Here is an 11956-nt window from a genome sequence, read left to right as displayed (position 1 = left end):
ATAAAGATGAAAATTGAGTGTTTTGGATTATGTTTATTTTGCTTTGGAGACAATATTTATAATTACAAAGACTTTAATATTTGTGAATATAAAAAATATAATTTTTTTATGCCTTTAGAAATTATAAATTTACTAACATGATTGTGAAATTATATATATATTATTTAGTAGTTAATAGTTAAAAAAAAAGTTTTGGCGGGCTTAACCTGCCAGCCCGCAATTAGGCAGGATGGGGTAGGATTTTAAGACTGCCTCATTAAGCGAGACGGGACGGGCTTCTGGCGGGACGGATTTTCCCGCTTACCACTTCTAGACATCACCATAATACTTGAACAATAATGCTAAAGAAACAAAAAAAAATCAATTCAAATAGTTTAAATTTATCTTATTTAGCATTTATTTACTACAGCGTTCATTAAATAAAATAAAAAGTAATAAATTTTAACTGTTTAGTTAAAAAATTGTTTTTCGAAACTTTTCGTTACTTAAAACGTGACAAACGAGTATAACAGAGTCAAGACCTAGAATGACTCGTTTGAACCACATTTATTCATTAGAATTCTATGGCAGTAAATGATTCAATAAGGTTAAACAAAACTATATTTTGTGTACTAGTAGTATCGACTAAGTCGCTTTTCATTATTCAAATTAAAAATGGGATAGAAAATAAGCAGAGTAAATGAAAATCACAATTTAATCGGCTGAAGAAACCAGCTGCCACCGCCTAAGCCACAATTTTGTAAATGTTCCCTATAGTCGAGCACAAATAATCCAAATCCAATTAAAAAAGTCTCAATGAACCAAGTCGAAAGCGTAAGAATGTTAGGAGTATCCAAATCTCCAATCATCTAACATGCTAACAACTACCAAAAGAAAAGGGGAAAAATATTCTTTTAAAAATTATTTTACTCATTCTGTTTGTATCCCAATCCTATATCCATACACATCTCTTCACATGTATATCAACTTGAGTTCTAAAACAGAGTAAGTGCAAAATAGCACATCTCAAAGATAGAAAACAAATCAACCAAACCACACAAGCAAAGAAAGAAGTTCAACAACTTGAAGTAAAAGCCAGGATCATAAATAAGCCGCTAGTACAGATATCGAAAAACGAAAACAAGCCATATTCCATTACAGGTTCCATTGTCAAAGTATAGACAGATTGTTTATATGACTATGATAAAGTAAAGGCATAAAATTAAAGGTAGCTAAAAGTCTATAATTAAAACATATATTTTACATGGTGCCATTCACTGCTGTTTGGCCTTCGAGAGATGAACTAATGCCCTTGCAACTTGCAACTCAACAGAGTCTAAAGCTTCAGGCCAGAGAGAGAGAGTAAGATCTACAACCTCAGAATCCACCACTTCATTTATCCCATTATCATTGGAACTATGTCCAGACAGCAAAACTCTGTCTCCTGAAGTTCTGTCTGGTTCAGGAATTTCATCAACTCTGTTTCCTAGCTGCAAGACAGTAAGAAGCATTTAAACTGATTGCATTTACATGGTGAACAAGGCAGGCTTCTTCCTAGTGAGGTGAGTTCATGCATGCGTGCCATGTCTTATCAGTATTTCACTTGAATACCACAATTGACTGATTACGAAATATCAATTATGAAACAATATTAATTCATAATTCTATTTTCCAAAAGAATATGGAATCAGTGGAGAGTCTATGGCATACCAAATACTAGTTTCATAACCAAACGATGTCTAAACAAGATACAAATAAAAGCTGCAGAAAACTATAATTAAGTAGAACTTTCAAGTATAACCACCCATTTCAATCCATATCCTAAGTGATGGAATAGGAAGCATACATGTTATATATTTGTGACTCAAATAGAGCAACAAAGTGATTTCATGTATGTCAACACCTGTAATAAAATAGAAACCTAATACCGAAGAGGGAGAGAAAGGGGGGGGGGGGGGGGAGGAGAGAGATACCTGTGTGCTTGTGCTTGCAGAGTTATTCTCCTTTCGCCCTTTGAAAACACCCCATAAGAACAACATATCATTCCAACCTGCCAAAGCAGCAACGAGTAAAAAAGAGAGCCTTTTTTCTTTTTGGAGGGTGAGGGTGAGGGTGAGGGTGGGGGTGGGGGTGGGGGAGGGCTAACATGCAAACAGAATTGTTAATCTACTAAAATATAGAATAGATTAGTAGTAGCAGGGAATGATTTTAGGCACACTAAGGTAAATATAATGTTAAAGTGTTCAAAACAAACGAGTAGAAGACCATTTCTTACGCTGGGATTTCTCAGGTAGAATGTTGGATGGAAATATTAGAAGTTCCACTCCATCCAAGTTTCCTTTCAGAGTCAAATCATTCTTGATCATCAAATCCACCAATTGTTTATAACATGTTCGATAACTGATAATATATATACAAAAAAAAAGAAGAATAAGCAGAAAGTATAAATCTGAATTATACATGCAAAGAAAGGGATAAAACAGACCTACGAGGATCTTCTGCAAAAAAGTACAGAGCAATATTCTCTTCTGTGGGTTGACCTTCTGTAAATTGAGATGGCCACATTGTCAAGCGAGGCAGTTCATCCAGTATGATCATCTTTGGAAGCCTGTCTACCACATCAATAACCTTAGGTGATGCACAGGTTGATAAATGTGCTTGAATACCATCACAAATGGTTGCAATCTCCCCAATACCTTGTATTAAAAATTTCCCTCTGCAAGAATCATCACCAAAATATGTGAAAATTTTAAAAAACAGTTCATCCATAGCAAAACAAAGCTGAATATTTAAGAAATGGGGAAATAGGGTCATACTGCCATGAATGGTCAGGCTTTGGGTAGACAAATGCTTGTGACGAACTTCTAACCCCCAAGTCTCTTAAGCAGGACCTTTCATCTAAAGCAAGACCAGCACATAATTCATGAATGATCTGAGCTGTAGCAGCATTAATAAGGTGCTCAGCTTGCTGAATGTCATTGTTCTTTTCATTTGGAGTGTCTGGTTCTTCATTGTTCTTTTCATTTGGAGTGTCTGGTTCTTCGTTGTTCTTCTCATTTGGAATGTCTAGATCTTCATGAGTGTTGTGATTGCTGGGTTGTAATCCAGCATTAAATTGTTCAGAACCTTGATGATCAAGATTGTAAGAAACGGTTCCAGAAAATAAGTTTTCGTCAGTAGCAAATTCTATTTCACTTCTATTTGCAGTAACACCAGAACTAGAAGCTTGTATTGCAGGATTATGTAACTCACGATCATTAGCTAGAACACCAGAACAAGTATCATTTCTATCGTCATGAAGAGCCAGGTATTTGTTTTGCAAACAAACATCCTTTGTTGCTGGTCCTGATTCTAAGTTTGGAGATCTTGATTCCAATAGAGAGCCTGCCAAAAAGCTTCTGAAATTTAGCAATATAATTTTCTCAATTTAAAAACATCAGAGTAATTCCTTTGGCACATGTCTTACATTCATCACGAGTTGTCTCAGTTTGTGAATGCAAGTTTGGTGATTCATCAATTGCACAATTGGATGATGCTGCCATTTCCTTAGTATCACAGAAAGATTTCTTGCAAGATGTATCAATGATGACACCTTCTAGGTTTCTCTTCAAATTTTTGCACATATAATGTCTACTCAATAGGGACTGATCCCTTGGACTTGAGACTTTAGAAGATCGCTCCCTTGTTTCAAGAGCCCTTCCCTCTATGCCTAACTCATCCTCCAAGGTAACAACATTACTCTTCTCACCATAACCACGAGGAACCATTGCTTTCTCTTGAGAATTGCAATATTGGGAGGCAAAGTGCATGATTTTGTTGACTGATTTCATTTTCACTTTCCCAAATTTCTTGTATGAGAAATCCTTATGAAGTGGAGAGTCATCACAAGGTCCGGATAAAATATGTGGTCCAGCATTTGTCATAGTAGCACTAGCTTTTTCCAAAGACTGAGCTTCTGAAGGGACTTGGCATCTCTTAACCTGCAGATGGGGTGTACTTATCCCACTTTTCATAGAATATGATGATCTCGATTTTAGTTTTGAACTTTTACAAGACTCAGGGTCTATTGAATTTTCAGATAGATGTTTTGATCTGTTTGTAGCCACTGGCTGTTCCACTTTATCCTGTACTAATTTTCCAGTCCCTTCCCTTGGCATGCACTCTTCACAAGTCCAACCATCTTCAGGAAGTTCTTCCATCTTAACACGCATACAGTAACTGATTGATAAATGAAAAAACAGAACACGTTAACTTCACTGTCCCAGAAAACGATGAAAATAAAGACTATAGAAACATAGACCTTCTAGAAACAGGGATGAATATGCAAGATATTGTAATACTTACATGTGCTCCGCCCCATCATTACACTCATTACAAAATGCAAGGAAGTGCTCCAACCCTACATCCCCACAAGTATCGCAAACTCGATCCTGCTATCCAGTGGAAATCAAAAATTAAAAAAAAAAAGTTATTAATAATTATCTATGAAATGCATTTTAATGATTTGGCTGCAAGAATATAGATAGCGAGGTAGAGGTAGAGTGAGACACAAAAGGAAAAATCAATCTATTTCCTCACGTGGAGCCCATTAATTTTGGATATAGTAATATACCATTTTATTATCTTTAAAACTACAAATGTAATAATGTATTATATAATAGTAATCTTCCTTATCTTGCAATCCATATAAAGAAGATCCACTATTCAATGCATCAAAAGATTGGACATGTTGAAATTAACCCGGTTTTTTTTGCCATAAGTAAACTAAGAGAAGTTGAATAAAGTTTGTGCCATGTACACGCAAAGTATGATTTATCCTGAATCTGGAAATGAATCACCATGTGGAACTGGAATCCAAATGCTAGTACCGGCTTTAACTAGTATTCTCCCAGAGATGACTTGTTGGATAATATCAGTTCAAACTCTACCTCCTATGGTTGCTAATAACAATGACTAACTGGTCTCACAGATTAACATCTAAGAATGAGTCACCCCTTCTCTACAAAATAGTTCCACAATCACTTAGATAGCAACATTATGCTAGCTAGAATCTACATAACAGAGTGGCAAACTTGTAGAAGATCATTGACCAAATTAGCAGATGACAGATAGCACCAAAGGAGTTCTAGAAATTTTTTCTGCTTGGATTTTCTGACCATAAGACATTGATTGTATGTGTATTTGTATATAACATAGCACTAGTGAAGCATTGTTATAAGTTGGTGTTCTCAGGCTTAGTTTGGTAAAGCTTTTGCTTTTTAAAAGTAGCTTATGAAAGCTGTCTTTTAAAAGACAGCTTTTTAAAAGCTGCAGCACTTACGTTTGGTAAAATCAAATTAAAAATGGCTTTTAATAAGTACAAGCACCATAATTGTGTTTGGTAAAACAGCTTTTAAAAGTTGAAAAAATTATAATAAACATGTTTATAACAAAAAAATAATTTTTTTTTCAAATTCTTTAAAATTTTATATAATATTTTAAAATAAAATAATGTTAAAATAAAAAATTCATAATAAACATAAATATAATAAATAAATTCTTCTATTTTTTAACTTAAAAATTTTATATAAGTATCATAAAAATTTATTTTATCCTAAACATCATTACTAAAAATATTAAATTACCTAAATTACTATAATCTAAGAACAGAAAAAAACAAACAAATATAATATAAATAGATAGAAGTTCATACCTAATATGTGATAGAGATGTATTTGTGTTGAAATTTGTGAAGATTAGGTTGAAAAATAAAAAATATATGAAGATTGTGTTAGATTTTATGAAGGTTAGGAAGAGAAGTTAGAAATATATGAAGATTTTAATGGCAATATAATAGCGGGAAATATGTGCGGAAAAATGAAAAAATTTTGGTAAGCATAAGCCAGCTTTGAAAAGCTCCCTCCTAGGTGCTTTCAAAAGCACCCCTAACTTTTAAAAGCCGCAAGCACAAGCACTTGAGCTTTTTAATTTACCAAACGCAAAATGACGTGCTTGTGCTTTTTAAAAGCACAAGCACCTCCTTAAAAAGCTTTACCAAACCCAGCCTCAAAACCTCACCATATTGAAAAATTAACTTCTTGGCAGAGCAACAACTTAGACAAGCATAATACACAAAACATTTACAATTGATTCCAGATAACTAAAACACATTGAAAAGGAAATACCCATACCTCATCACCCGTTAAATCTATGATATCTCTAGGGTCTACTGGCTGAGGTTGACAGGATTTTTGCATAATGATCTTGTGCACAGCGGACTAATGGAGCTAATGTTTATAGTATGTATAACAATTTTCAAACAATTCAAGTGTGCAATGTCTTCCCTAAATATAGCATAGTCGGAAATACCATCTTTTTGGCTATCTGAACTAGAACTTGCTAGTGATGTCTCCCGACTGGTTCGCTTGACAACTAACAGTTCTCCCTGAAAATAAAGGGTAATCAACAACAAATATTAGAAAATTTCAAAAGATAATCCATCATGGACTACATAAAGAATTTACACAATATGCAATCATTGAAATCTTCTAATGATGAAATATCTGATGGATCTAATTGTCTCAAATAACTATGTTTGCCCACAGATGATCTTAAGTAGAATTTTGGTCATAACTATGAGTATGTGGTTGTCATTAACTTCATTAAATTGAGTACCTAAACACAAAAGGGCAATCATGTCTCTAATGCAAAATCTCTTCATTGAGGGGAAGTTATCATTTTAAGCAAAGCTATAAGATAGATTCTTCCTATTAGGGTTGGCCCAATGATTACCTATCACCAAATTTGTGTTGTTTAATCTTCAAGTGCAAGATCACTAGGAATATCAAATTCTTTATGCTTCTCAAGGTTGATAATCAGAATTGGTCGATAATAGGAGATCATCACAGGAGACTCTAACACAGAGTCTTTCTGATGTTCAGCGTTTAAAAACTAGATTTTGACGGAAGAAAACTGAATACCTTAGTTGACTCACTGCTAGTGTAACGCTGAATAGAAAACCACCGCAAGGAGAGCAATTACCGGCTCTTTCTCGTTAGGGGTTTTACGAGCAAAGTCAAAAGTCCCCGCAATTGCTACCACCCGTCCAAAACGGAGATACAATGAGCATCGAGCAATGTGTGGACTAAATGCAATGTATGTTTCTTACATTTCGAATTTAAAAGGCTGCAAGAAAAGGAAAACATAATCCAGCCATTAAAATCATAACAAATTGGGATTATTAACAAAAATAAGGGGGAAAAAATCCACGGACCAGCAATTCAATCATGAGTTTAACTTTGATGCACTGACAATGTAAAACCTTTTACATAGTCGTGCAATCACATCCGTTTTTTTGGATGACCATTCACGCGGTCAATGTGAGAGGTAATTATTTTTTACTAATGTGGCATTACGTAATTGGATGCACGTGTAAAACTACTTTACACTGACAGTGCATCAAAATTCAATCATATACAATTTATATATAGGTGCAGATAGATAGGACTCACAAATTGAAAATAGGAATACTAATATTATCCTAGTCATTTGTTATTTGTGGTATAATAAATGTGTCAACAACCAGCTCTGAGATGCTCCCTCATGTATTGAAATTGAACATTTTAGTTCAAAGAATAGTAGTAGAAACAAACTGTAGAGTACATGATTATAGGTGCTCTATTACAATGTCAGATTGTCAGGAGCCAATTTCACTTGATGCTATACAGCTTAAATTGTTATGAAGATTAAAAATGTTTTTTATGTCTAGCAAAATAAATCCCAACGTAAACTCTTTTTTTTAATGAAAAAAGCATATATATATATATATATATATAATATATATATATATATATATATATATAACTTGCATGCATGATGAATGTAAAAAATATCAATACATATATACAGACATCCTATTATGTATTGCTATATTTGTAAAAATCTGACTTGACCACCCACTATCTAGAAAGTCACATAAACACAAGCATCTAATTGAATGATAGTATAAGTTTTACATCGTTCAGTGTAACAACTAAACTGTCTTTGAATGTATCAAGCTTCTTAAGAATAACTTGGTATCACCAGTTCAGAAAGCAATGAGGCTAAAGCTTTAGCAATTGAAACAAATCAGTACCTCCTATCTAGGTGCAAAATTTTACTTAAAGCGCAGTGAAGTTTGACAAATATTACCAAAATTACTAACACTGGCGGAGAAGGGATTTGAGTAATCGCGGAATGTGTAAAAAGAATGCATTGCCCCCATTAATATCAAAGTGGAGGACAAACTTATCTAATCTTCTTTCCATTCTATCCATCATAAAAAATAAACCATTTCAGCAAAATTAAAATACCACTGTTGATTTCACAAGTTCAAAAACCACAGGGCTCAGTAGTAGTACTATATCATTTACAGGTACATATAATAATAATAATAATAATAATAATAATAATAATAATAATAATTAAAAGGGGGAAAAAAAACACTACACTTCATATCAAAACCTAAACCAGCTAAAATGACTCAGAGTTTCTACTCACCACATTCAAGAAAGAAGATCCGTCTACTTATCTTCAGCTCTGAGCATTTGGAAACAAAAGAAGCTGAAAACACAAAAATGGTATAAATTTGAAGGAAAATAACATGGATTGAGACGCAAATTATCCAAAAGAAACACGCAACATAACACATACTGTGAAAAATAGGGCAATTGCTCGAGAATCAATTGCTGAAGCAGGACAAGGTATAATAACATGGCAAGAGTAGATGAAATTCCAAAACAAACAGAAAAACACAGACTGGGAAACTGCAGATCATAATCTTCGACTGCAGGTTGAAGACACAACTCCAGAACACTGTCAGAGCCATCAATGGTGCTCTCACCGGCACTGCATTCAGATCTGGAGTCGGCACAGTTGCATGCAGCAAGGGGCTTGTGTTCACTCACCGGAGGTAGGGCAGGGCTGGGGCTGAATGGCGCCATGTAAAGTATAGGTTTTGAGCTTGTAGTTTGCCTTTAATTTGAAGCTTTGAAACAACAATCCATGTTCACTTGCTTTCCTTTCCTTGTTTCCTTCTTGCTTCAGCTTTATTTGTTTTGCTTTTTTTTGTTTTTTCCGGTCATTGGAATGGACCGGAAAAACCACACCCCCCCAGAACAGAACCCGTAATACATTCCCAAATTTCAGAAGTTATATCTCAAAATGACCGCCAGAATTTCAATTAACTCAAACGAGTCTCCAAATTTTCAAACATAACTCACATTCGCCCTGAGAGGATCTCTGTTAACAGCAAGCTGTGGATAAACTACAATCCCTCCAGCATCAACTACATTCCCATCTTTCTTGGTCTCTAAGGATCTCCCATGATGAAATTCAATTGTCATGAGCTCATCCATCTAGACAACCAATCAAACAAAAGCATGATGTTAGCATTGATTTGAAAATGCAGATCATCAACCCTCTATTTATAGCAAGCAACTCACAGCCACAAGTTCTTATTTCCCAAACTCTCCTAATGCAGGAAACTAACACACGGAAGCTAAACAAAACATTAAGAAAACTATGTATCCAGACAAAAAGAAAAAGAAAAAAAATCTGAATAATATGCAGCCATGCATAAAAGCATCAAGCATGTGACGTTTTTCTTTATGTCTTCAAGCATGTCAAGGCCACTTAAGAATTTTTAATAGAAAATTAAATCAAGTTTTTAGAATTGTGACTAAACTAATAAAATTTTTTAATAGAAAATATACAATGCATCATCCGAATCAATTGTGACTAAACCAATTCAAGTTGAATTTTTAGAAGTAATCATGTGCAAACCACACACCGTGTTTCTCCCTAAACTAATTCAAAAATGCTTTCGGCTGGAAACCAAGTCGGTTATTACATTTTTCATTGAGTTGAATTTGAAATTGATAAAAAAAGATTCATATTCCTAATCACATTTGCAAATGGCAACAATGATTAACTTCCTAACCTGTATTGAAGGATCTGGTGGTGCAATGGAGTTTCTTCTCCAACTTTATAGACGAACAGCACCGCGACAACAGTTTGCCCAGCCGCTACAGCATCAACAATGGTTGCTGACCGTGACGCAGGCGAGTTTTCAATTGCACTAGTTTAATCTCCCATAATGAGCTCTGAGCTACATACAAGTTTTTCAGTCTATTTTCGGCGTGAGTAACAAACAGACTGCTGATGTGGTACAATCACCGCCACGCTATCAATTATAATTTCCCAATTTAGTCCCTGCTCCCACTTATAAACCCTAATGATTATTCTTCTTCCTTTCTTTCTGCAAAGTGGTGGCTCAACTCTCAAGGTGCAGAGATGAATTATAAGACACTTCAAGTAGGCTCAACCAAATTTCTAGCATCATCATTTGCATTTTGGGCTTCCCAGTTCTTCAAACTCATCAGCACCCTCATTCACATTGCCATTTTTAAATCATACAATGAAGTTACTCTTCCGATCCCAACAAAGGAATGCACATCGCTTTCACCTACAAAGCCGACAAAACAAGGTATACTCTTTTGTAGACAAAGAAATCATATTTTGAATCTTAACTACATTGCAATAAGAAATTTCTCTAACTTAAAACTCTTAATTCTCTTAACAGGTTTTTTTTTTTTTTCTTAATAAAAAATATACCTTGCTTTCAGTGACCATGAGACGGGAAGTGAGGGAACCTGATGCATTTTGATGCCGAAAGTGTTCCAAGAATCCTCCTGGAGCGCCACAACAGCTCTCTGAAAAACCTTCCATGCCGAGACGAATTATCCGACGGTGCACTGGAGCAGCACAACGATGAACTTTCCGGAGTGAAGCCTAGAGCGTTCTAAAATGGCTATGCAACTTATGGAGAAAACGCGCTAGGATTTTGGAAGGGAGAAAATGACGAAGAAAGAAAAAAAAAAAACGGAAGAAGAGGAAGAGTTCGGGTTTATAAATGTGGCAGGGACTAAATTGGTAAATTGGAATTGACAGCGTGAAAATAGTTGGGAGCACAATATGGAGTTAAATTAGTGAGTCCAATTTGAAAAATTATTTTACAGATTTAGTAGTAAAAAAGGTCAAGGCTATATGGAGATGTCAATTGGGCGGGATGCCTATCTGTTTTCTGTCCCTGCTCTTGGAGATGTCAATGGGGCGGGACGGGGGCGGGACGGGGGCGGTGGATGCCTCTCTACTTTCTGTCTCCGCCCTCAGAATTGATTCTCCTCTTTGTCCCGATTCTTGCCATGGGGAATAATCGTCTCCATTCCTATTTACCGTATTTTTTGCAGGGCCCAATTTCTCATTTCTTCATGTTGAACATTTATATAAAAATTATAGTAAAACAAAAAAAAACAAAAAACAAACTACAAAACATTATTACAAACATATCTTATCCAATATTATAAATCCAGAAATATAACATAGCAAATTATAGTCTATAAGGGGGTAAGCACTGAGCAGGAAGAGTGGTCGGTAGTGACTGACGAGGGAGTATGCTGCTATGGCTGTGACTGTGGACACAACTATGGGGATTGGGAGTTTTGAACTTTTCTGAAAAGTTGGGGCTTGGAAACGGCGCTAAGTGGAATAGTAGAGAGAATGGAAGATATTAAATAAAGTAGGGCTAGGGTTTTCAATAGGCGAATTTACGAAAAAGTCCCTATATTAGAAATAAATTTAGGATATTTAAATAAAATCAAGAATTCGGGAAATCATCAGAGACGGGACAGGAATCTCCACTCGGTCCCTGCGCCTGTCTTGGGAGGATTTTAGTCCTCATCCCCATCCCCACGGGGAGAATTCCTCGTCTTCGGGTTTCCGTTCGGGGCAATTCCCGCAGGGATCCCCGTACTTCGGGGAATTTTGACACCCCTAAGGCTATAAGTTTTAGAGTAATTATCTAAATCATTTTATGATATTTTTAAAATCGAACACTTTAGTCCTGTAACTTTTAAAATACATAAAAAATTCCTTTAAGTTTAATTTCGACAGACAAATC

General features: G+C 35.2%; 1 protein-coding gene across 18 annotated transcripts; it reads right to left on the bottom strand.

Annotated features, from left to right (window-relative positions):
• Positions 1–1062: 1062 nt before the first annotated feature.
• Positions 1063–11155, bottom strand: LOC112748074 (ASI1-immunoprecipitated protein 2-like). Of its 18 annotated transcripts, none has more exons than XM_025796283.3 (14): positions 10612–11011; positions 9938–10462; positions 8650–9353; positions 8497–8559; positions 6939–7143; positions 6150–6403; positions 4324–4412; positions 3446–4197; positions 3232–3363; positions 2796–3105; positions 2465–2695; positions 2255–2379; positions 1953–2029; positions 1063–1469 (listed from the first exon to the last, which is right to left on the bottom strand). In XM_025796283.3, exons 6-14 carry the CDS (start codon positions 6213–6215, stop codon positions 1254–1256), a joined length of 1998 nt encoding a protein of 665 aa, XP_025652068.1. In that variant the 5' UTR covers positions 6216–6403; positions 6939–7143; positions 8497–8559; positions 8650–9353; positions 9938–10462; positions 10612–11011; the 3' UTR covers positions 1063–1253. The 18 variants fall into 18 exon arrangements, 16 of the variants coding, with proteins under 16 accessions (XP_025652068.1, XP_072074604.1, XP_072074605.1 ...); XM_072218503.1 differs by having other exon boundaries at positions 4324–4409; XM_072218504.1 differs by having other exon boundaries at positions 6328–6403.
• Positions 11156–11956: the final 801 nt, after the last annotated feature.

The sequence above is a fragment of the Arachis hypogaea genome, chromosome 15 (assembly GCF_003086295.3).
Source record: "Arachis hypogaea cultivar Tifrunner chromosome 15, arahy.Tifrunner.gnm2.J5K5, whole genome shotgun sequence".
Classification (NCBI taxonomy): domain Eukaryota; kingdom Viridiplantae; phylum Streptophyta; class Magnoliopsida; order Fabales; family Fabaceae; genus Arachis; species Arachis hypogaea.
Note: the sequence above shows the minus strand (reverse complement) of the source record. Positions and strands in the feature narration are given on the sequence as shown.

Excerpts from the sequence above, each read along its gene's own strand:
- LOC112748074 (XM_025796274.2), bottom strand. The coding sequence starts at position 6,215 with ATGCAAAAATCCTGTCAACCTCAGCCAGTAGACCCTAGAGATATCATA. Across the intron at positions 2,696-2,795 it reads AAGCCTGACCATTCATGGCA|AGGGAAATTTTTAATACAAG; the intron begins GTATGACCCTAT and ends TGATTCTTGCAG. Across the intron at positions 2,030-2,254 it reads TCTACCTGAGAAATCCCAGC|GTTGGAATGATATGTTGTTC; the intron begins GTAAGAAATGGT and ends CTGCTTTGGCAG.